At 42.0% G+C, this 22,767-nt stretch overlaps 3 protein-coding genes across 4 annotated transcripts; 2 read left to right on the top strand and 1 right to left on the bottom strand.

The window, feature by feature from the left end:
• The first annotated feature begins 1,156 nt into the window (after positions 1-1,156).
• Positions 1,157-5,003, top strand: rdh12l (retinol dehydrogenase 12, like). Of its 2 annotated transcripts, none has more exons than XM_076721426.1 (7): positions 1,157-1,305; positions 1,573-1,688; positions 2,460-2,615; positions 2,702-2,806; positions 3,664-3,873; positions 3,999-4,191; positions 4,492-5,003. In XM_076721426.1, the coding sequence occupies exons 1-7, from the start codon at positions 1,292-1,294 to the stop codon at positions 4,592-4,594; spliced, it is 897 nt and encodes a 298-aa protein (XP_076577541.1). In that variant the 5' UTR covers positions 1,157-1,291; the 3' UTR covers positions 4,595-5,003. The 2 variants fall into 2 exon arrangements, with proteins under 2 accessions (XP_076577541.1, XP_076577542.1); XM_076721427.1 differs by having other exon boundaries at positions 1,171-1,305; positions 1,541-1,688.
• A 1,559-nt stretch (positions 5,004-6,562) lies between these two features.
• Positions 6,563-14,463, top strand: LOC143340136 (phenolphthiocerol/phthiocerol polyketide synthase subunit C-like). The gene is made up of 6 exons (XM_076761767.1): positions 6,563-6,620; positions 7,043-7,196; positions 7,757-7,917; positions 8,059-8,265; positions 8,405-8,586; positions 8,920-14,463. Exons 1-6 carry the CDS (start codon positions 6,563-6,565, stop codon positions 14,461-14,463), a joined length of 6,306 nt encoding a protein of 2,101 aa, XP_076617882.1.
• A 1,106-nt stretch (positions 14,464-15,569) lies between these two features.
• On the bottom strand, positions 15,570-22,612 carry pks1 (polyketide synthase 1). The gene is made up of 6 exons (XM_076761749.1): positions 22,555-22,612; positions 22,293-22,446; positions 22,040-22,200; positions 21,723-21,926; positions 21,447-21,628; positions 15,570-21,355 (listed from the first exon to the last, which is right to left on the bottom strand). Exons 1-6 carry the CDS (start codon positions 22,610-22,612, stop codon positions 15,869-15,871), a joined length of 6,246 nt encoding a protein of 2,081 aa, XP_076617864.1. The 3' UTR covers positions 15,570-15,868.
• Positions 22,613-22,767: the final 155 nt, after the last annotated feature.

The raw sequence follows: 22,767 nt of genomic DNA, 5'->3' as shown, positions 1-22,767 counted from the left end.
ATTGACTGCCACCTGCTGGACACAGCGTGAAAGCACAAGAGGGTTTCCTTACTTCCTTACTACTGTTTTTATGGTGAGGTCATAATCTCATTTCTTGTAAATTACAGTCAACACTCCAGGTGTTTTAAAAGAGGCTGTGTACTAACACATAGTACTGTGTGTATTTTTTCAAACACTCCATGTACTGCACGTTTTACAGCAAGACTATTCATAGACTACAAAAGTAAGGACAGAATCAAAAGGCAGTCCGACTAAATAAAAAAGAAATACTTGTTTATTAATTTTTACTTGATAATACTTAACGCGGATGAGGACAGGTGAGGATTTGGCACCTGAGCACAGACACATAAAAGGAAGGTCGGGATGACAGGTAACAGACGAGGAAAAGTGACCAAAAAAAAAAAGAAAAAAGAAAGTAATAAAAAAGAAAAAGAAAGAAGGAAAAGAAAGGGCACTTCGGGCTTTTCTTGGTCTTGGTCGTTACCACGCAGGTCAGCAGACGATGTGACGAATACTGGCTGGACACCTGGTGCTTATATACACTGTGCAGGCAGGTGAGTCTTGATTGCTTGATTGAGCTCAGGTGGGCTCAGGAGGAGAGGAGGCTGGGCCTTACCTGTCGGCCACGCCCTGCAGTGACGCACAAAAACTTACTTGGTTTGAAAGTCGGTCACAAAAATGATTTTGCTTCTGAAAAAGGCGATTAAATTTCTCTGTGTGGAAAAAAAACCCCATCAGACTCAAACTGTTTGTAATATGTCTTAAAACGTGTCTGCAAGGAATCCTTAGATGTCATCTTTTACCTGTACTTACCTATTTTTATGTTTTCTTACACAAGCTTTGTGTAAAAGTGCGATGTCGAAAAGGCAAATTATTATTCGAGTGTATCTATTATTATCTAAATATTATAACATTGGTTTGTGAGTAAAAACATGTGCAGAAAATGATAATAAAATAAATCAGTAGTAGTAGTGGTACATAAATAAAAACATGCTGTAGTTCTTTCAGTTATACGGCGCAGACCGTAAAGTCGAACACACACTTCAAGCGCCTCGGACCCAAACATACGTTCTAACCAATCAGAGTTGTGCGAGAGCGATGGCGTCGCAGATGATTGGCTGAAATCCCAGCCTAAAACGATTTACTACTCAGTGACACTTCCGCATCGCCAGAATTCAATCCTCGTATGCTTTGGGTGAGGCTTGGTGCTTCTGACAGAGACATTTAAAGACTCGTCTTCGGGTTTTGAGGTCTGAGTCCAGACAAACTGTGGCTGCTGTAGTAAAGTGAGATGCAGGCTGTACGGTGAGGACTCCTACCGCTCGTTAAATACTCCAGCTATCCGAATACAATCCGCAGTTTTACTTAAGCTCCAGTGATGATAGTTTCATCTTAGATAACTTTATTGACAATTTAATTGCTACAGGACGCTAGATGAAGGTTTTCTTTGCCTTGGCTGAGAGCAAACTCGCATATATCTTTGTACTTTGGTGTGTTTTGCTTTGCTTGTGTTCACGTTACACCCATTCTGCTTTTTCAGTCAGTTAAGTAACCGATTTCTCAACATACCAGAAATATGTTCCGGGCTGCCTGGACTTCAGCCGAGAGGCTCGAAGGCAAAACTGTGGTCATCACTGGTGCCAACACTGGCATTGGCAAGGAGACAGCCATCGACTTGGCAAAGCGAGGTGGGTCACTGGCTCAGGGCTGCACTTTGAACTCCTGTGCTGTGTCACTGTGACTTGCATCTTTGATCTGGGCCTCATTTGGCTTCTTGGATCTGATAATAACAATAATAATAATGATGATAATAATAATAAACATTAATTGCATAGCACATTTCATACAGGAATTGCAGCTCAAAGTCCTTTACAAGACAGAAAAGCACCGGTGAGTGCTTCACAAAGAAAAGACAGAATGAAAAAAAGATGGAGAATAAAAGCCACGACGTGTTCAGCCCTGCTAGAAATCCATAGCCAACATTTCAACATTTGTTTATTGTTTGAATGAAAAAACGGTGAATGCACACCTGAAGGAAACATGAATAACAACATGTCTTGTGTTTCATTTCAGTTCTGTGTCTGCATTGTTTTTTCAAAATTACAATAAATTAACAAAAATATTATACTACTCGGTGTTACTCGTTTTGGTTTGTGCTCAAACGTGTCACAGTTTCACAACATGATGTTTTACTTGATATAACTGTTTGCTTTCCATGCAGCTGCTTCACACAGTACACTTACAAAATCTGCATTTTAAGATAAAGCTTGCTAAAACCCAACAAACTGGCTTATAAAAATGCCCCATTTCTTTTTGTCCAGGTTCAAACTTTCTCTCTAAAAGCAGCTTTATGAAATGCATCCTGCATCATGCACATATTTTGCCATGAGGTGGTGCTCTTCATGCATGCCAGCGTGTTTCTGCAGACATTTCACCGCTGTTCTATGTTTCTGCTTCAGGGGCAAAGGTCATCATGGCGTGCCGGGACATGGACAGAGCTCAGGCTGCCATGAAGGAAGTCGTTGAAAGCTCAGGCAGCCAGCAGGTCACCTGCATGAGACTTGACCTGGCAGATAGCAAGTCGATCAGAGAATTCGCTGAAGCCATCAACAAAGGTTGATCCGTTGGTTCCTCAGAGGAGTGAACACATGACACATGAACACATGAAGGGACTTTTACATCTTAATGTTCTTTTCTGCAGGAGAGCCCCAACTCAACATCCTCATCAACAACGCTGGAGTAATGGTTTGTCCTTACGGGAAAACAGCGGATGGCTTCGAGATGCAGATCGGTGTCAATCACCTGGGTAAAAAAAAGCTCTTACCTGTAAGGAGTTCAGGATTTGTGAGTCAAGAAAGCACCGACTGAAGGAGCACCTTGTTTCTTTCTATTTGACACCTATAATATGTTGTCCTCTTCATGTAAAGTACGTCTGAAAATCGACTTTAAATCACATATTTGGCTCTTTCTGGAGGAGCTCTGATGATTTAGATTGGCTGCCTTGCTGGACTGCCAGCGTCAGTGAGTCACTGCTGCTCCAAGGTTTGCCTTTATATCTCCAGCCGGGACAAATCAGGCCAGTCAAAACAAATGTCACACCTACAGGGCATGGACTGTCCACTAGGAGACTGATGTGCATGGTTTTACTTTTCTTTCTGCAGTTGACAGCTTTTACCTGATCCTTGAGTTTGGTTTGCAACATCTTAATGGGTCACTTTGCTTAAATAAATTCGTGACATTACTTACAGTAACTATTTAGCAGTAATACTGTTTTGCCATTAATTATTATTGATCATTTATTGGTGATGTGTGATCGTCAGATAAAGCAAACCTCTTGTCAGTGTGACAGTGGCATGTTTTTGAAGCCGCCTTTAATGACTTCCTGCTCTGTAAATTTGCTCACTTCAAAGCAGGAATAGGTTGAAATTATAAGGAAGGAGGAAGTATAACTGAGACATTGTGATTGGAAATGACGGAGATCGAATTGGACCAAACTTAAGCAATAAAAATCCCCAAACTTAGAACTTTGTTGTGACACACCGTCCAGTACTTGTGTGTCTTAGTCTAAGCCACCCTGTGTCTGTACCAGCAGTATTCAAATGACAGCATCCTCTTTCTGCTGCCTCTGACTCTGATTAAGAAAACCATGTCTTTGTCCTCCAGGTCACTTCCTGTTGACGCATTTGTTGATTGACCTGATCAAGAGATCGGCGCCGGCCAGGATCATCACTGTGTCTTCCATGGCTCACAGCTTTGGCTCCATCAACCTGGAGGACATCAACAGTGAGAAGAGCTACAACAAGAGTGGGGCTTACTCTCAGAGCAAGCTGGCCAATGTCCTCTTCAACCGCTTGCTGGCTAAGAAACTAGAAGGTGGGCATCACACTCTCTCACGTCGGGCATTGATCGTCAGAAGATCGTCAGAAACAGTGGAAAAGCACTTTTCTCCATGATTCTCGTAGCGTTTCACTTATGCACAGTAATCACTCGTCTTTCAGGCACAGGCGTGACGACGTATTCCCTCCACCCCGGAGTCATCCAGACAGATTTATGGCGTCATCTGAGTGGCCCTCAGCGGTTTGTCATGAAGATGGTCAGTCCCTTCACCAAAAGCCCTGTGCAGGGAGCCCAGACGACCATTTACTGCGCAGTGGAGCCATCGCTGGAGAAAGAGAGCGGCGGATACTACAGGTACGCCGAACGTTTAGACGGTCTTACATTTCACCATCAACGACATCTGATGCCATTGTGGAGGTCAATGGCCAGAAACAAGCAATGGCTCAAAACAGTGGTCCAGGGTGGGACCCACTGGCCTCACAAACGAAGTGTCCCTGAGCGAGATGAACGGGCGTCCTCTGAGCTCCGGCCGATCACTTGATCACATGAATGAATCGCTTTAAGGAGATGTACCTGAAACGCATCATGACTGAATGCAGGAAAGAGGCGATTTCTCTATGTTCTCAGTTTCTCATCTTGTGTCTTTGCTCACAGCGACTGTGCTCCTGCCAGCTGCTCAGCGGCCGCGAAAGACGACGACATGGCGCAGAAGCTGTGGGAGCTGAGCTGTCAGCTGCTGTCCATAACGTGGGAGTGAAAATAAAAACCTTCCCTGCACAGTCTGTTCTTTCCAAACAGGTGCAATCTACTGTATGTCATTTCACTAATGCTGCCTGCAGAGACGTCATGTGCAAAACATGAGTTTTCTTAGTTTCATATTTTTCCAGCAGTTCCTTCAGACAGTTTTACATGCTCACATATTTGCACAACATGGAACCAGTTCTGTATCATTTAAGTTTACTATTCTAATTTAGAGACTTCATCACAATCTTAGTACTTTTCTATCCATTTTTAACAGCGTTGTAGTGGATACTTGGATATAATTTTGGAATATTTCAGAGGAAAACCCTTTTTAATGAGTCAGACTGCTGCTGTCTGCTGGTGAAATGTTTCAGATGTTTTTCTGTACCTGTATTTTCTAACATTAAACTCAGAATGACACTCTTGTTCTTGTCCCTACTTTCACACAGTTGATACCTCAGTTGGTTGGATTCAAAGATTTTCTCTTGAGAAACACATTTTTGGCCAATTACATGTTTATTTACAGTGGATACAGTGAAGAGTCAGTGCCACAGCATGACACAGCAGTATAATAATGTCCATGAAACAGTTCCGATGCATTTGGAGTGTAGTATCAAATACTGAACTGTCCATCAAGTAGTACGCGATGGGACTGTTGGTACTAGTTTATGAGTTTTTACATTAATGCTTTAAGAGCTCATCTGGCTCCATCTGAGAATGAATTTAAAGTTTCTGTTACAGTAAATGCTGGAAAAAGTGAAGTTTCTTCATGATCCAGATGATTTATTGTAACATGTACCTCTGTGACCTTTTTGATAGAGCACAATAAAGCCATAATATGATCCCTGAGTGACAGACTGACAATAAAACAAAGATCACCAGGTAGCTTCATTCTGCGTCATGTGATATTCAAGGAAACTTGATTCCAGAGAAATTTGGATGCTGTGGAAAATATGTAAACAGAAAGTAATCATTTGCAAATGAACTGTGTTTACAAAGTGTTCCTGAGTTTATGTATTAATCTCCTTCATGCAGTCATGTGTTCACAAAGTGGTGAACCTCGCTCCATCCTCGCTTGTGATGACTGAGCCTTTCCAGGATGCCCCTTTCACACCCAATCATGGTACTCTCACCTGTTACCAATGAACCTGTTTGCCTGTGGAATGTTCCAAACAGGTGTCTTTGGATCATTCCACGACTTTCCCAGTCTGTTGTTGCTCCTTACCCAACGTGTTTGAAACATGTTACTAACAAAAATTTGTTGTCTGCAAACATTGTTTCTGACTCTTTCATTGTGTGTAAGAAGAAGCAGGGACTGGATGCTGAAAGGCCATCTGAAGATATTTTTTGTTTGAGAGTTTGTTCGAGTGCATCATTCAACATCTGCTTTGACCTCAACATATCTAATGGAAACACACAGTGAATGGCAGGTAAATTAAGGCCATACGCTTACATGCACTGGAGTCATGATAAAATTGTTGACTCATAAATGTTTACACTATTTCTTAACAGTAACTTAAATGTGCTAAATTACTATTTTTAGATTCATGAAGTTACCCAAATGTTAGAAAATATAAGAATATTTCAAATTCAATTAAACAAGACCCAGACGCACACCAATGTTCAATATATTGATGTACTCACTGAACTTGGTCTAATCATTTGCAAAGCGCCATAAATGTGTGCGCTGAAGTCCTACATCTCCATGGTCACGTATACAGTCAATCATTAATGTTTAATAAAGAAAAGAAGCTGGCTATAAGAGGCAACCATAAGTCGGGCAGTGATACCATCGCTGAGGGGAAAGGCAAACGGTATGGATGTAAGGACGCACTGGAGCATGACAAAACTGGACTAATCACACCGCTTTAAAGAATGCTGAGCATTTTATTTATTTCTGGATGGGACGGCTGGAAGGAGTGATGCTGACATGATGATGCAGTAAAGACTTTTGATTTTTCTTTCTTAGTGATGTTCAGTCAGAATGGAAGACGGTGAAGACGGGATCGCAGTCGTCGGCATCGGATGCAATTTTCCAGGCGGTACGCTATTTGAATTTTGTTTTGTGTTTCTTAATGTTTCATTGACAAATTTGCCTTTTACAGTTTTCTCACTGTGTCTCATATTATGCGTTAAGATAAATGAACAATATCTTGTAAAACAAAGTAAGACTTTGACAGACTAAAACGTTTTCAAATCACTGGCAATAATCTGCTGCTAAAATTAATCCCAAAGAAGCATGTGTCTCAAATTAAGTTGTTGTGTGCTAATTCCGTATTTAATTTCAGAAAACATTTTCTACCCTTTTCACCATAACTAGTGGATTTGCATATGAAGGGAATCACGCAGTTATAAAATGCTTGTTAGAAGAATAAAAAAAAGGTCTTTTTTTGTGTGAACTACCTACTACAATGTATAATACCCTAATTGAGATCTTAAGTACAATATATGTGTTTCCAAACAGGAGAAGGGCTCGACAGTTTCTGGAAGGTTCTGTTAGATGGGAGAAACTGTTCTGTGCCAATTCCCAAACGGAGATTTGACTTGGCCAGCTGGTATGACCCTGATGACAACAAAGCGGGTAAATCCCGCACGGCCAGCGCTGCTCTCATTGACGGGTACTGTCTTTAAACCTTACTGGTCTAGTCTGCATACATGTTTTATATGTGTATATAGACAGTCTTATAGACTCGTCTTTCTTCCTTTTTGATGTTATTTGTGCTCCATCTTAAGCCTCTATATTATTAATGTTTTGTGCTTCAGCCCCTAAATATAAATTTTCTTGTAGTGAGTAAATGAAAACAGACCAATTCTGTAGTTTTTACTTTTAAACTGTCTCTTTAAACTGGGTTATTTTTGGGACAAACTTAAAAAGCCTTTATGCTGTGTCTCTTGGCAACATATATATAAAAATGCTGATATATGTTCTTAACTATTTCTGATGTTTAGTGGTTGTCATGTGTTCTTGCAGCTTGTTGTTAAGGATTTCACTGATTGTAGATTTCCACCAGGTGTGGGCTGTTGTATGAGTCTGAATCTGATGCTTGCCTTGAGAAGGAAATGTGTGGTGCAAAAGTCAGTTAAAATTATGAATTATGCTGCACTTCTGATTAAAGTGGCATACCATGATCTACTTTGCAGTTCATAAAATTGATCTAATGGTTTTGAATGTTTTCAGGTTCAATGAATTTGACCACAGGTTTTTCGGCATCAGTGACAGTGAAGTGGAACAAATGGACCCTCAACAGAAACAGCTCCTTCAGTGTGTCTACAGGGCCTTAGAGAATGCTGGAATTCCTATGGAGAAGGCCAGTGGGACCAGGACAGGGGTGTTCTTTGGTAAGGCAGTAAAAAGATGTTATCAGTGGCCCTTCATTGTTTTGTGTAACATTAAGAATAATGGCTTAGTTTAAATTTCGGTTTTGCTTCTGTTCTGTTATCTAACTCTCAGTTTGACCGGTTTTATTGCTTTTACTATAGGCCTAATGAACAGAGATTATGAGACTAATGCTGCACATGTGCACCCAAGTGTGATCAACAACTGGACTGGCACAGGGCTTGCCATGAGTATTGCAGCAAACCGGGTTTCCTACATCTTCAACTTCACTGGACCCTCACTGTCCATAGACTGTGCCTGCTCATCATCTCTCGTGGCTCTTCATCTTGCCTGCCAGTCCATTAAACAAGGTCTGTAGAGTATGTCATAACTAACGTCAATGACTTTTTGTAGAGCAACCTGTAAAGTAACTGATGGAAATCACAAGGAGGCATGTTAAAAAAGTTTTTGTCTATCAAAATCATTGTGTGCTATGTTTCACCTTATCAGGAGATTGTGACATGGCTGTTTGTGGAGGGGTCAACTGTATTATAGAGCCAAGAGTGTTTGTTGCTCTCAGCAAGGCCAAGATGATCTCACCTGAAGGGACCAGCAAACCTTTCTCCAACAGAGCAGATGGTTATGGTAGAGGGGAGGGCTGCGGGGTTGTTCTCCTAAAACCACTGAAAAAGGTCAGAGTATGCAGAGTAATAAAAATGTTCCTTGTTCTCTTTTTTAACGTCTTATCATATCTAAGCAATACGTTCCTTGTAAACACTGAATAGTTTGGACAGTACCCATAAATGTCATATTAGTCAGCAACTTCCTTGTTCCTGTTAGCCCTGTTTCTCTTTAGCATTGCTTTACAAGTCCAACAAACAACATTTTCTGATATGATTTGGACTGGGATTAAATATCACCATATTCTGTTTGCATGCAATTCTATACCAGTATGACACACTTCTCAATGTTAAACACATTCTGCTCTCTTTATTGTTACATTTTCTCGTGTTGTCGATTTGCAGGCTGTACAAGACCATGACCACATCTGGGGTATCGTCAGCAAAACAGCTGTCAACCAAGATGGACACTCAGTCACTCCAATCACCAAACCTTCCATGATACAACAAGAGGAACTCTTGCGCAGAATCTACTCAGAGTCTGATCTTGCAAATGTCCAGTACATAGAGGCACATGGGACTGGAACCCCAGTTGGAGACCCAACGGAAGCACGAAGCATCTCAAATGTCATTGCTAAAGCCAGACCTCCTGGTTCAGAGATACTCCGGATTGGCTCTGTGAAGGGCAACATTGGACATACAGAATCTGCAGCTGGAGTGGCAGGACTCATTAAGGTTCTGCTAATGATGAAGCATGAGACCATTGTTCCCTCTGTTTTCTACTCCGAGGAGGCTGCTAGTGTAGATACCAAAGCCCTGAACATTAAAGTCCCTAAGGAAGCAGAGAAGTGGGAAGCATCTGGTGCAAGGATTGCAGGAGTGAATAACTTTGGCTTTGGGGGTACAAATGCACATGCCATGGTCAAACAGCACAAACAGTCATGCATTGAGCAAAAGAATGATAGGAAACAGGCAAGATATTTTGTCATGTCAGCAAATTCAACAAAATCTCTTACTCTGATGATGGAAGACACCATTAAACAGCTAGAAGCAGGTAGCCAAGTTGATCTAGATTCTCTGTTGTACACATCAGCTTGTAGAAGGAGCCATCTAAAACATAAATACAGAAAGGCCATGGTGGTTTCATCTATAGTTGATCTTAAAGAAAAGTTAAGTGCCACTGTAGGAAAAAATATCAGCCCATCCTACTCACATCCAAGGCTAGTGTTTGTCTTTTGTGGGAATGGTGTCACTTACCATGGCATGTGCAAACAACTACTAAAACACGAGCCTGTTTTCAGGGATAAGATCAAAGAGATTGCACAGCTTTTCCAAAGACTGAGTACGCTGAACATCTTGCACAGACTTGAGAGTGATTTTGAGGGTAGTGATTTCAAAAGCCCGCATGTTGTCCAACCACTTCTCTTCGCTATCCAAGTTGGCATTACCACTGTCCTCAGACACCGGGGTGTCAAGCCTGATGCAATACTTGGACACTCCGTTGGCGAGGTGGCAGCCGCTCACTGTTCTGGCCTTTTGTCACTTGAGGATGCACTAAAAGTGATCTATTTCCGCAGCACTCTCCAGTGCAAAGTCACGGGGGGGAAGATGCTTGTGATCAGCAACATGGCCGTATCAGAGGTAACTGCTCTTCTCACTCCTTACTCTGGTAGAATTTGCCTTGCTGCTTTCAACAGCCCGCAGTCCTGCACCCTCTCAGGTGATGCAGATGCAATTGAGATCTTCCATAAGGAGCTAAGCACCTCAGGCAACAGTCTGTTCCTTCGTATACTGGATGTCCCTTCTGCTTACCACAGCCACATGATGGACCCAATACTGCCAGAAATCAAGAAGACAATGGGCTTCTTGCAGATGAATGAGCTCAACACAGAGTTGTTCTCAACAGTGACAGGCAAGGAAGTCCAGCAGGGTGATTTCTGTACAGGGGAATACTGGGCTAGAAACATTCGTGAACCAGTAGCTTTTGAGCAGGCAGTGAGGTCAGCAACTAAAGGAAAGAAGAAGACAGTCTTTGTTGAGATAGGACCAAGAAGGGCACTACAGAGAAACATCGTGGAATCTCTGGGTAATGACACAGCTGTTCTTGCATCGGTGCAGCCAGAGAAAGATCATGAAACTATAACGTCCATTGTTTCTAAGCTGTTTGAACTGGGTGTCCATGTAAACTGGAACACCTTCTACACAGGATATGAGACAATACCACTGCCTTTTCCAAAATACCAGTTTGATTGCTCAGACAGAGATGTCATCACTGGTGCAGCACAGAAAACCACAGCAAGTAATCATCCTGTGCTCTGTCAGACAGGAAGCAAAAGCAACCTTTTTAGCTGTGATCTAAAGTCGGACTCGTCGTTCTACCTGAAAGAGCACAAGCACAATGATGTACCCATCATCCCTGGTGCCTTCTATGCTGAATTGGGTTTAGCTGCATTCATGGCCAGTGCCAAACCGAAAGTACCGCTCAGCTCACTACAGCTCAGTGTTAATTTTCACAATCCATTTGTTTTAACCCAGAATTCACCTGAAATGAAGTTGCAGCTAGAACAAACAGAGAACGAAACTAGGTTCATGGTCCTCTCCCCATCTGCAACATATGCATCAGGCACAGTGGTTTCAAAGAAAGAGAGGCTGATTGAGGAGCAATGCTTTTCACTAAGCTCCATCTACAAAAGATGCAAATCTGTAATGAGTTCTCAGGAGTTCTATGGCTATCTCTCTCAAGGAGGCTTTCAGTATGGAGAGGTCTTCCAGAATAAGGGGGATGTGCACTATGGAGAAGATCTCAAGGAGGCTTATGCAGTTGTCACAGTTCCAGAAGAACTGCAGTCTCAGTTGCATGACTACTACATTCATCCTGTTGTGTTGGATTTTCTGATGCAGCTTCTCCCAGTTACATTATTCCCAGAGCATATTTTTGCTGGTAGACCAGGATTTCCTGTGAAAATAGGAAGTTTGACAGTCTCTGAACCCTTGCAAGATGAGATGATTGCCTATCTTAGAGCAACTGATGTGGGCGCTGATCACTTTGAGGTTTGTGGTTGTTTTGCAGATAAAGAAGGAAGAGTGTTGGTTGAGGTGAAGCATGTGATGATCAAGTATCTTGGCAGCCACTCTCAAGTGGTTGAGGAGTATTTCTATCATAATGACTTCAGTGTTATCCCTAGAGGCATCACATCTGCTCCTCCTCCTAAGGCCTTGGTCTTCTGCGACCATATAGGGATCTCTAAAGGCCTGCAACAATATTTGGACTCGATGTCAAGATATGTTTCCTTCACATATGCAAAAGATATCTTGAGAGATGGATTTCCTTCTGTCTTGGCAAATCTCAATATAACAGATGTTGAGAAAAACTTTGATGAGGTCTTATTTTTGTGGGGTAAAGACAACCTCACTTCACTGGCAGCTGATGATGTCCTACAGAAACTGGCAAGCTGCTGTGAGATTTTCCGCCAAATAGTCGTTGAACTAAAGCGAATATGCTTCCCAAACTCCATCAGAGCAGTCACCTACTGTTCATCTGACATTACAGTTGACCACATAAGTGCAGATTTTGCTGTCACTGGTATGACAAGATCTTTTGCTGCAGAAATACCAGATCTTTCAGTTCAGCTGATTGATATAAGCACTATCTCTGCAAAGGACATTGCAGCTCTTTCTGAAGTTCTAAGATCTTGTCCTTGCAGAAAGTATCCAGAGTTGGTGATAAAAGATGGACTGATTCTAAAACCTTCCATTGTCCGTAGTCCACATGAAATCATTGACAGATCAGAGGGTAGCCTTACCTCTACTATATCTAAGCCGTACTTCCTTCAAACAGCTGACGCACATAAGATGTCTCAACTGAGTGCCATTCATTTTGAGGAGGCCCAGCCAATAAGTGATACATCAGTTGAAATTCGACCTACTAAAATATGTGTTCATTCATCTGATTACTTCCCTGTCAGTGCCTCACATCTGAAATTTGGCCAGACACTGTACTGGAACAAACACTCATCACAGAACCACAAGCTACTGGCTCTTGATTTCAGTGGTATTGTAACAGCAGTTGGAAAAAATGTCAGGAAAGTGAAAGTAGGAGATCACGTTGCTTCCTGTTATCCTGTGGTGGCAGCCAGCAAGGTCAGAGTTCCAGAGGATGTGTGCTACAGCACCAAGTGGTTTCCATTCTTTCAAAAAACACCCTGTGTCTCCTACTTTGTGCTAGCATGGGAGATTCTGCATAGAGCCTTGCCCAGAGCAAAACATAATCTAGGAATCATATCCTCTGTGCCTGATTCTACTCTGATGAAAGTCTTGGCACTCACTTCTTACAAGTCAGGTTGGAATGTGATTGTTGGCACACAGTGCAATGGCTCTTCTGTAAATTTCAATCAAATGGATGCATTTGTCATCCTGCCTCCATTTGATGAATCTCTGATTGCAAAAATTTGCAACTTTCCCGGTGTCCAACATGTTGTCTTGATCTGTGACTCTCAGATTCAGAGTTTGCTTGCTCAGGATGTGTTCCAAATTGCAAAGGAAAGTGTTCGTGTGCAGATAATTCAGATGTCAGTCATTTTGCAAACGGGATCCTTGAGTGTGGAAAGGCGACACATTTATCACTGGCTGAAGTCCTTGAGTTTGAGCAGGAAATTTGCTCTTGAAAGCTTTACCTTTCAGAGTGAGAAAATGAAAAGCATTGAGGGCAGTAATTCAGAGAAACAACAGTCATACTTCAACTCAAAAAAGCTGGCTGTTGTGGTTCTGGAAAAAGATATCAGCTGTACACTATCTGACATTCCATTGCTGCCAACGAAAAAACAGCTTTTCCAAAAGAGAGCAGTGTATATAGTGGCAGGTGGTCTTTCTGGTCTGGGCTTTGAAACCGTCAAGTTCATCTCGCAGAGAGGGGGCGAATACATTGTAATACTCTCCAGGAGCAAGCCCACACCAGAAGTGCAGCAAGAGATAAAAAATGTGGAGAAACAGTGTGGAAACTACATCACTACCACAGAGTGTGACATATCTGTGTCTGAGTCTGTGCGCAAGGTTATCAGTTTCATTGGCCAGAAATTCCCTGGTTGTCCAATCAGAGGAGTGTTTCACAGTGCAGTTGTCCTGCATGATGGGCTGATTGAGACACTTGACAGATCTCTTTATGAGAAAGTCCTCAAACCCAAAGTAAATGGTGCACTGAATTTGCACCATGCAACACAGCACTGTCATTTGGATTACTTTGTATGTTACTCCTCCATCTCAGCATTTCTGGGAAACGCATCACAAACAAACTATGCAGCCGCAAACACATTCCTCGACATGTTCTGTCAGTACCGGCGCAAACTCGGGCTGCCGGGACAGTCTATCAACTGGGGAGCTCTAAACCTCGGTCTCCTCTTGAACAAGGAACATTTCCAGCGGTTTTTGGAGGCAAAGGGGATGATGGTGTTGGATGTGGCTGAGATTCATAAAAGTCTGGAGCAATGCCTTGTGCTCAATCGACCCCAACAAGCTGTTTGCAGGTTTCACTTCAGAAACATCCGGTACAACATCCTCTCTCAAAATATGGCCTTGACCATGCGCCTGTCTGCATTGGTAGAGGAGGCTTTCCAAAAATCCAAGGAGACAGATTCTCAAACCAAACAAACTGAATCTGTCCCACCAAAAGAGTACGTTGTCTCTCTACTTTGTGAGACCATTGGCATGGATAAAAGTGAGCTGAACGATGAATCACCTCTTTTGTCCTTAGGGATTGACTCCATGCAGGCCATGACTCTGCAGAATCTCATCTTTCAGGAGAGAGGTGTGAATGTGCCTTTGGTTAAACTGTTGGATCCAAATGCCACATTATCAACAGTGGTAGCTATACTGAGTGAAGCGGATGAGGGTGAAAATTTCAGTGATGAGCCTCTTCCAGTTGGAGACATGAATGAGGATTCTACCAGACTGTAGAAGTGACAAATGCACGTACAGAAATGTAAACAAGAAATTCAAAATACTATAGTATTGAACATTTTGTCATTTGATTCAATAGAAAGCTTATGATAGCCATTACAATGCTACAGCATTCTTGTGTTTATGCCACATGTTCATACTGTATTTCACCTATTCTGTTGTCTTTTTTGTAAATGTAAATGACTCTGGTTATTGTTTTGGTTCATTTTGATATTGTATTTTTATATGTTGTGATCATACACTGTTATTTTACTCCGTTTTTGGAGATGTCCCATTTTAAATGGATTTTTTTTTTTTTGGTCACAATTTTACTTTTTCTGTTTATTTACAATGACATACATGATTATTGTTAAATGCTGATAGAACTAGTGAATCATTGAGGGTAATTTCTTTTTTATTATTTCATTAATTTTCAATAAATTTCAAACGAACACTTGTCTGTAATTTTTTAAGTACATCACATGGCTTGGTCATCATAATACTGACATCAACCTACTTTGACATGCCTGTTTTTCATTCGCTCATCTCTCCTCACTCAGTTGTTATCACTGCTAGTGCTCTGATATTGCCTTTATGATGATGATGGAAAAGAACATATTGTACTTTATTATGGCATGTCCCATAAATGTTGAATTGAGGTCATATATGATTAGTGAGCCTTTAGCTGTTCGAACAACCAATTTATCACATCATGTGGACGAGGAATGTGTTCTCCCAGAGGAGATTGCTACCACAATGAAGTGAAGCCAGATACAGTTATCTGTTGTGTTATGTGTTTATAGCACCCACAACAACAAAACGGACCTCACAAATAAGCAATTCAGTGAAGACAGTGGAGATATAACCTATATCAGGCTTCAGCTACACAGACAATGCTTGCTTGTAGAACAAATTAATTGTTGGTTTTAGTCTGACTGGTTGATAGTAGTTAAAGCAGAAAAAAACACAAGCTTTACCCTTTATTCCTGTCTCATTCACTTGTTCTGCAACAACATTTAAGACATAATCAAGCATTTTTTACATAAAACTATAAGCTGACTAGCAACACTTGGTTCTTAACAGATCAGGAAGTGTAAGAATTACACAGTGACATTCACAGTTATGTACAGATCTTCTACAGAGAACTTCAGCAACATGAATGTGCACATTACAGCTGAAAACAGAAACAAGTACAGCATTGTGTTCAAAAAGTTCTGACTTAGCAAAGATGTCAGTCATAACCATAATATATTCTTACTAACTACAAGAAAATATTATAGGGTTGTGTAAACAAGCCTTCGGCAAAGAGTTCAACAAGTTTGACTGGTTTGAGAACCAATTCCAAGCTTTTTCATGCATTCACAAAACCCCTTCTTACTCTTCATTCAAGAGTTAAAAGTATTCTTTGATGTAGTATGTGAAATTATCCATTGTTCTTTACAATTGTTTCCAAAGTGGCCAGTGTACTGTTGGGATCCAGTATTCTAACCAAAGGTACATTCACACCTGTCTCTTGGAAAATCTGATTCTGTAGAGTCATGGCCAACATCGAGTCAATACCTAGTGCACACATAGGAGAGTCATCATTCAGCTCATCTATGCTAACATTGCTGATGTCACTGACAATTGCTCTCACACATTCATGTTTGGAGGGCAAATACTGAACCCTGGGTTCATTACTTATATCATTTTTAAGCTCCATTTCCACTAAAGCTGACAGCCGCTCTCTGAGAGATACATTTTGTGAAAGCACATGAATGTAAAGATTTCTGAAGTTGAACTTGCATATGACTTGTTGTGGTCTGTTCAGCAGAAGACACTGTTGTAGCACCTCTTGAATGTCACAAACATCCATTGTCATCATCCCTTTTGCCTCCAGGAACTTTTGGAAATGGTCTTTGTTCAACAAGAGACCAAGGTTCAAAGGACCCCAGTTGATGGACTGTCCAGCAAGTCCAAGGCTTCTCCGATAATGACAGAATGTGTCGAGGAAAGAATTGGCTGCTGCATAGTTACTTTGTGAGGGATTTCCGATGAATGAAGAGATGGAGGAATAGCACACAAAGAAATCTAGTTTACTGTGAAGTGTTGCATAGTGAAGGTTTAGGGCCCCACTCACTTTGGGCTGCAGCACCTTTTGGAATAAGGAGTGATCAAGGGTTTCAATCAATGCATCATGTAATACTGCAGCACTGTGAAACACACCTTTGATTGGACAAGAGGAGAATCTTTGTTCAATCTTTGAGATGGCGTCCAATACCTGCATCGACAGAGAAACGTCACATTGGACATTCATGATTGTCACTCCATATCTTCTCTGGAGAAGTTCCATTTCAAACTGCATTTCATCGGTCAGAGGACTTCTGCACAGTGTTGCAATACAACCTCCTCCATTATGGGCAATGAACTTCACCGTCTCAAGTCCCAAACCAGAGAGCCCTCCAGTTACAATATAAACACAGCTTTGTTTAAAGAGTTGTCCAGGCCTTGAAAGCAAAGGGATATCTGACAATGGACAATCAGATTGTCTGTGATGTAGAACAACTTGCTGCACTGTCTTTGTTGTGAAGTAGGACTCAACATCTGCCTTGGTCTTAGGCTCTTTTGTGCTTGATAATTGAAAAGTCTCTGTTTTCAAAGGTAGGGAAATGTTATCAAAGCCCAAAGACATAAGCCAATTAGAGATATTCCTGTGTTGTTCTTGCAGATTGGCTCTCTGGAGAATATTAACTACATCAAGTTTATGCACATGCATGTGTTTATTCTTCAGTGCAAACAGGTTTGCTGAGAGTAAGGATGACATGTGATTGCTACATACAAAAATAACATGTCTATCATGTTCACTGTTGTCATACACCCCCCGCCAAATGTGATCAAATGGAGGCAGAAAAACAACTGCATGACTGCCAGCACAATGTAGAGGTTGTTCTCTGGAATGAAGCAGACAGGAGACATGCCAGCCTGACCTGTTTGCTGTCAGAGCCAAAACCTTCATCAGAGCAGAGGCTGAGCTGGAGGAGATAATGACAAGCTTTCTGTGCTGTTGTTTTACATTAGACAGGATTCTCTGCAGGATATCCCATGCCAATACGAAGTAAGACACACATGGAGTCTCTCTCAGAACTGGGAGTCTCTTTGTGCTGTAGCACATAGCTTCAGGAATCATAATCTTTGCAGTGGCAGCTACTGGATAACATGAGGCAATGTGATCCCCCACTTTTAGTTTAGAAACATCTTTTGCAACAGCTGTGACAATGCCACTAAAATCTAAAGCAAGAAGCTTATGATTCTCAAACGTTTGCTTGTTCCAATACATTGTCTTGCCAAAATCCAAATGTGAAGTGGTGACAGGAAAGTAGTCAGATGAATGCACGCATACATTGGTTAACTGAATCTCAACTGACTTCTTTTGGACAGGATTTAAATTTGTGTCATAGGGAATAGCAGACAAGTGAGTCATTCTGTATGGATCAGTTGTCTGTAGAACAAAGTCACTCTCATATACTGAGGGTATATCACCCTCACATAAAGCTCCATCCCTCATGGGGGTTCGTGCTATTCTTGTTGTTGATGCTTGCCCTTTGGTGATTGTGACCTCTTGTTCTTTGCAGGTATTTATGACTTGAACCAGCATTTGAAGGTCTTCACTGGTCACAGAAGCAAGGTCAATCAAGTGAAAAGAGAGACCTACCATCTCTGCTGCACAAGCCCTTGTCATACCAGACAACACAAAACCAGGGCTAACATGGTCCACAATCATTTCTGTTGATCTATAGGTTATGACCCAGACAGTGCAAGAACGTTTGCTGTCTTTCAGTGCTAAAACAATCTGGCGAAATAGCTCACAGCAAGTCACCAAGGACTCAAGCATCTTCTCAGATGACAAGTGACTGAGATCCTCAACACCCCAGAGGAAGAGAACATTTTCCAAATCCACACTGGCGTTAAGTGAGTGGACCACTACATTTCGAACTTGGTCTGCCATCCAATGTTCTCTGCTCTCCACAAGTACTGACTCTGTGTGTATGTATGGCCTGAGGCCTTTAGCAATGCCAAGTTTGTCTTCAAAAACTATTGCTTTTATTTGACAGTTTTGCAAGTCTCTCTTGTCAGGAATTGCAATTATTTCATTGTGGAAGAACCATGACTGAAGAGCATTTGAGCAATTGCCTAAAAATGAGACTCTCACCCCCTTAAGTTCCACCAGTACATGACCCTCTGTGGTGGAAAAGCTTCCACATACATCAAGGAAGTCTGGAGTCTCTTGAGTCGCTCGTAAGTACATGACCATTTCTTCTTGTAGTGGTCCTGATATGGCTACACTACCGATAGCTGAGGGGATTCCCCGCTTGGCTGTTTGCTGTCTGATAGCTACAACAGCAGTCATTTGCAAGAAATAGTCCAATAACACAGGGTGAATGAAATAGTCATGAAGGTGTTTTAGGAGTTCACCAGGAACTTGAATTGCTGTCACAGCTTCGTTGAATTCATCCCCAAAATGCACATCATCAATCTGTTTGAAGACAGAGCCATATTCAAATCCTGCCTGAGAAAGAATTGAATAAATCTGTTTTCTCTTCAAGACCAATTTGCACCTTTGGGAAATCGCGTCAAGACAAATGGTAGGTTCTTCTAACAGTGGTCTGCCATCTGTATATCTGCATGTGCCTGCAGCATGTGTTGCCACAGCGGAGTGTATTTTAAATGAAGCTGCATTGTCTGCATGTTCCAGTGTCACTTTCAACTGATTAGAGTTTGAGATTAGTGTAAACAGACTCTCAAATCTTACACTGAGTTGGAACAGAGAAACAGGTTTCTTTGGCTTTAAACTTGCCATCACTGAGGCATAAGCTAGTTCGACAAACAGTGCACCTGGCACAATGGGTACACCATTGTTTTTATGGTCCCAGAGATATGGTGTGGTATCTAATGAGAGGTTGCATGTGTAGTCCTTGTTGCCCAGCTGGGATATGAGTGGATGTGGAGAAAAAGTAGATGATTGATCACCTCCTCTAATAGCTTCAAATTTCAATTCCTTCTTTGTTTTGTCAAACTGATACACCGGAAGAGCTGTGGGCAGTGTCTCATGACCCCTGTAGATCTGATGCCAGTCCACATGGATGCCCAGTTCAAATAGTTTTGCTACTGTAGACAAGACTGTGTCATAATCTCTCCCTGGCTGGACAGAAGAAAGAACTATGGTGTTACTTCCCAAAGTCTCATGTATGTTCCTTTGGAGGGCCCTACGAGGTCCAATCTCCACGAAGACGACGTTTCTCCGTGATTGCTTGCCTTTGGTGGCAGCACGCAGTGTTTGTTCAAACAAAACAGGTTCTCGGATGTTCCTTGCCCAGTACTTGCCTGTCCTAAAGTCACCATCTGAATAACTGTCTCCAGTCACAGTTGAAAAAAGTTTGCACTCCTTGTTGTTGGCATCCAAAGTATCAATACTTTTCTCAACATCATCTAGTATAGGATCCATCATATGGCTATGGTATGCAGCTGGCACATCTAACTCATGGAGGAAGAGATTTTTCTCTGTAAGCTCATTCTTCAGCTTCTGATGGAGGATGTCTATAGCATCTGCATCCCCTGATAGAGTGCAGGACTGGGGGCTATTGAACGCTGCAACACAAATTTTTCCAGAAAAGGCTGCAAGGATTTTCAATACCTTTTCTACCACCACATTACTAACAATAAGCATTTTCCCTCCTGTGACCTTGCTCTGAAGAATACTGCGGTGGTGCAACACTTTCACTGCGTCCTCAAGAGACAAGAGACCAGAACAGTGAGCAGCAGCAACCTCACCAACAGAGTGTCCAAGCACGGCATCCGGTTTGACACCCCATTGCTTTAGGAGAGTGGCAATGCCAACCTGAATTGCAAAAAGAAGAGGCTGGACCACATTTGGCTGGCTGAAATCATCATTATCATACTCACCAGCAAGCCATTGACCAATGTTGATGCTTTTATGAGTCTGGAAGAGCTTCTCAACTTCTCTGACCTTATCTCTGAAAACAGGAACCTCTCTCAGCTGCTTGCACATACCCCTGTAAGCAACCCCGTTTCCACAAAACACAAAGACCACCTGGATGTCAGACCTTACTGACTCAAACTTTGTTTGCAGTGCAGATGTCAGTTGATGTTGTAAATCTGAGAGAGAAGATGTCAGAAAGGCTTTCCTGTATTTGTGTCTAGAATGACTCCGTCCACATGCTGAAGTGTATGACAATGCCTGTATGTCAACTGTTTGACCGCTACAAAGCCTCTGGTGGGTGTCAGTGAGGGATAGGATAAATGATTTCTCAGAGGCTGCAGATATTACAAAGAGTTTGGGACAGCATTTTGGGATCTGTGTGGAAACGGTAGTCTGTCTGTACTCTCTTACAATCACATGTGCATTTGTGCCTCCAAACCCAAAGCTGTTGATCCCAGCTACCCTTTTTGAAGACTCATTTGTCTCCCATGGTTCAACTTTAAAAGGAATACTTATACTCAGAGCTTTGACATCTACATTGGCACTATCATCTGAGTAGAAAACTGAGGGAACAATGGTCTCATGCTTCATCATTAAGAGTACCTTGATGAGTCCGGCCACTCCAGCTGCAGATTCTGTATGTCCAATGTTGCCCTTCACAGAGCCAATCCGCAGCATTGCCGAACCGGGAGGTCTGGCTTTAGCAATGATGTTTGAGATGCTTCCTGCCTCTGTAGGATCTCCAACTGGGGTTCCAGTCCCATGCGCCTCTACATATTGGACATTTGCAAGATCAGACTCTGAGTAGATTCTTTGCAACAGCTCCTGTTGTTGAATCATGGATGGTTTGGTGATTGGAGTGACTGAGTGTCCATCTTGGTTGACGGCTGTTTTGCTGATGATACCCCATATTTTGTTGCAGTCTTTTATGGCCTTTGTATAGAAAGTCACACTGTCACACACTGTATGCAATTTCTCAATGAAGTGAAAAGACTGTAAAAAAATAAACTCAATGCTTGCTTACTTTTCTCAGAGGCTTCAGGAGAACTACGCCGCAGCCCTCGCCTCTACCATAGCCATCTGCTGTGCTGCAAAAAGGTTTGCTGGTCCCTTCAGGTGAGATCATCTTCGCCTTGCTGAGAGCAACAAACACTCTTGGCTCTATTATACAGCTGACACCTCCACACAGAGCCATCTCGCAGTCTCCTAGATGAAATGGATTGGAGTGAAAGGTGTAACACTTAAATGTGATTAGCTTGCTTTTAGGTATGGCATTTATTGGTGAAAGAGAGCCACATACCTTGCTTTATAGCCTGCCGGGCTAAATGTAGAGCCACCAGAGACGAAGAACAGGCGCTGTCGATGGCAAAGGAAGGGCCAGTGAGATTAAAGGTGAAGGAAATTCTATTGGCAGCCACACTCATTGCCGTTCCAGTGCCATTGTAGTGGCTTATTGTAGTAGAACTGTTACTTTGGAGCATCTCGTAATCCCTGTTCATGAGACCTGCAACACCATTAGAAAAACAGAGTATGTCACATTTTGTGCATTATGAAATTTTGCTTGGAGTTTTAAATGAGTTTTAAGAGTTTTAAGTGTCGTTGAACAATAGAGGTCACCTATGTAAACTCCAGTTCTGCTTCCACTGATGCTTTCCATAGCAATTCCTCCATCTTCTAACGCCCTGTATGTACACTGCAGGAGGAGTTTCTGCTGAGGGTCCATGAAATCAGCCTCTGCTTCAGTGATGCCATAAAACTTGTGATCAAACTCATTAAACCTAAAATATGAGAACAGCAGATCTATCATAATTCAAATATCTCTCAGTAGAAAGATTAACACTTTATCTCTGTCTAAACAGATTATGCTTACCCTTCTATGAGAGCTGCTTTGGTTGTCTGTGTCTTTCCAGGTTTGCTATCATCTGCATCATACCAGAGAGTGGTGTCAAACCTCTCTGCTGGAATATCCACAACACAGTTCTTCCCCTCCAACAGGACCTTCCAGAAATTGTCCAACCCTTCACCTAAAATAAAATGAACCACAATACCTATAATTCATGTATTGACAGCTGCATAAAAATCAGCTCAGAGATATTCAAAATGCTTGTGACAGTGTCACATTTGAGTCAAACCTCCAGGAAAATTGCATCCAATCCCAACAACAGCTATGTCATCCTCTGCGTCCTCCATTGTTCCTTTGGTAGTGAAGTAGCTCTGGAGTCTTGGTTGATTTATTCTAGAAACCAAAGTGGAATTTCACGCTTCTCCATAGTGAAGCCTAATGGTCAGTCCTGGTTGCTGCTTTGGTCAGAACTAGTGCTTCTGTACCTCCTCCTTCCCTTTAT

This window comes from Chaetodon auriga, chromosome 21 (assembly GCF_051107435.1).
Source record: "Chaetodon auriga isolate fChaAug3 chromosome 21, fChaAug3.hap1, whole genome shotgun sequence".
Lineage (NCBI taxonomy): Eukaryota > Metazoa > Chordata > Actinopteri > Chaetodontiformes > Chaetodontidae > Chaetodon > Chaetodon auriga.
The sequence above is the reverse complement of the archived record's forward strand: the minus strand, read 5'-3'. Positions and strand labels throughout refer to the sequence as shown.

Excerpts from the sequence above, each read along its gene's own strand:
- pks1 (XM_076761749.1), bottom strand. The coding sequence starts at position 22,612 with ATGGAGGACGCAGAGGATGACATAGCTGTTGTTGGGATTGGATGCAAT. Across the intron at positions 21,629-21,722 it reads CCGGCAGGCTATAAAGCAAG|GAGACTGCGAGATGGCTCTG; the intron begins GTATGTGGCTCT and ends CATTTCATCTAG. Across the intron at positions 21,356-21,446 it reads TCCTGAAGCCTCTGAGAAAA|GCCATAAAAGACTGCAACAA; the intron begins GTAAGCAAGCAT and ends TTCTATACAAAG.
- LOC143340136 (XM_076761767.1), top strand. The coding sequence starts at position 6,563 with ATGGAAGACGGTGAAGACGGGATCGCAGTCGTCGGCATCGGATGCAAT. Across the intron at positions 6,621-7,042 it reads CGGATGCAATTTTCCAGGCG|GAGAAGGGCTCGACAGTTTC; the intron begins GTACGCTATTTG and ends GTTTCCAAACAG. Across the intron at positions 8,587-8,919 it reads TCCTAAAACCACTGAAAAAG|GCTGTACAAGACCATGACCA; the intron begins GTCAGAGTATGC and ends GTCGATTTGCAG.
- rdh12l (XM_076721426.1), top strand. Across the intron at positions 1,689-2,459 it reads CATCGACTTGGCAAAGCGAG|GGGCAAAGGTCATCATGGCG; the intron begins GTGGGTCACTGG and ends TTTCTGCTTCAG. Across the intron at positions 4,192-4,491 it reads GAGAGCGGCGGATACTACAG|CGACTGTGCTCCTGCCAGCT; the intron begins GTACGCCGAACG and ends CTTTGCTCACAG.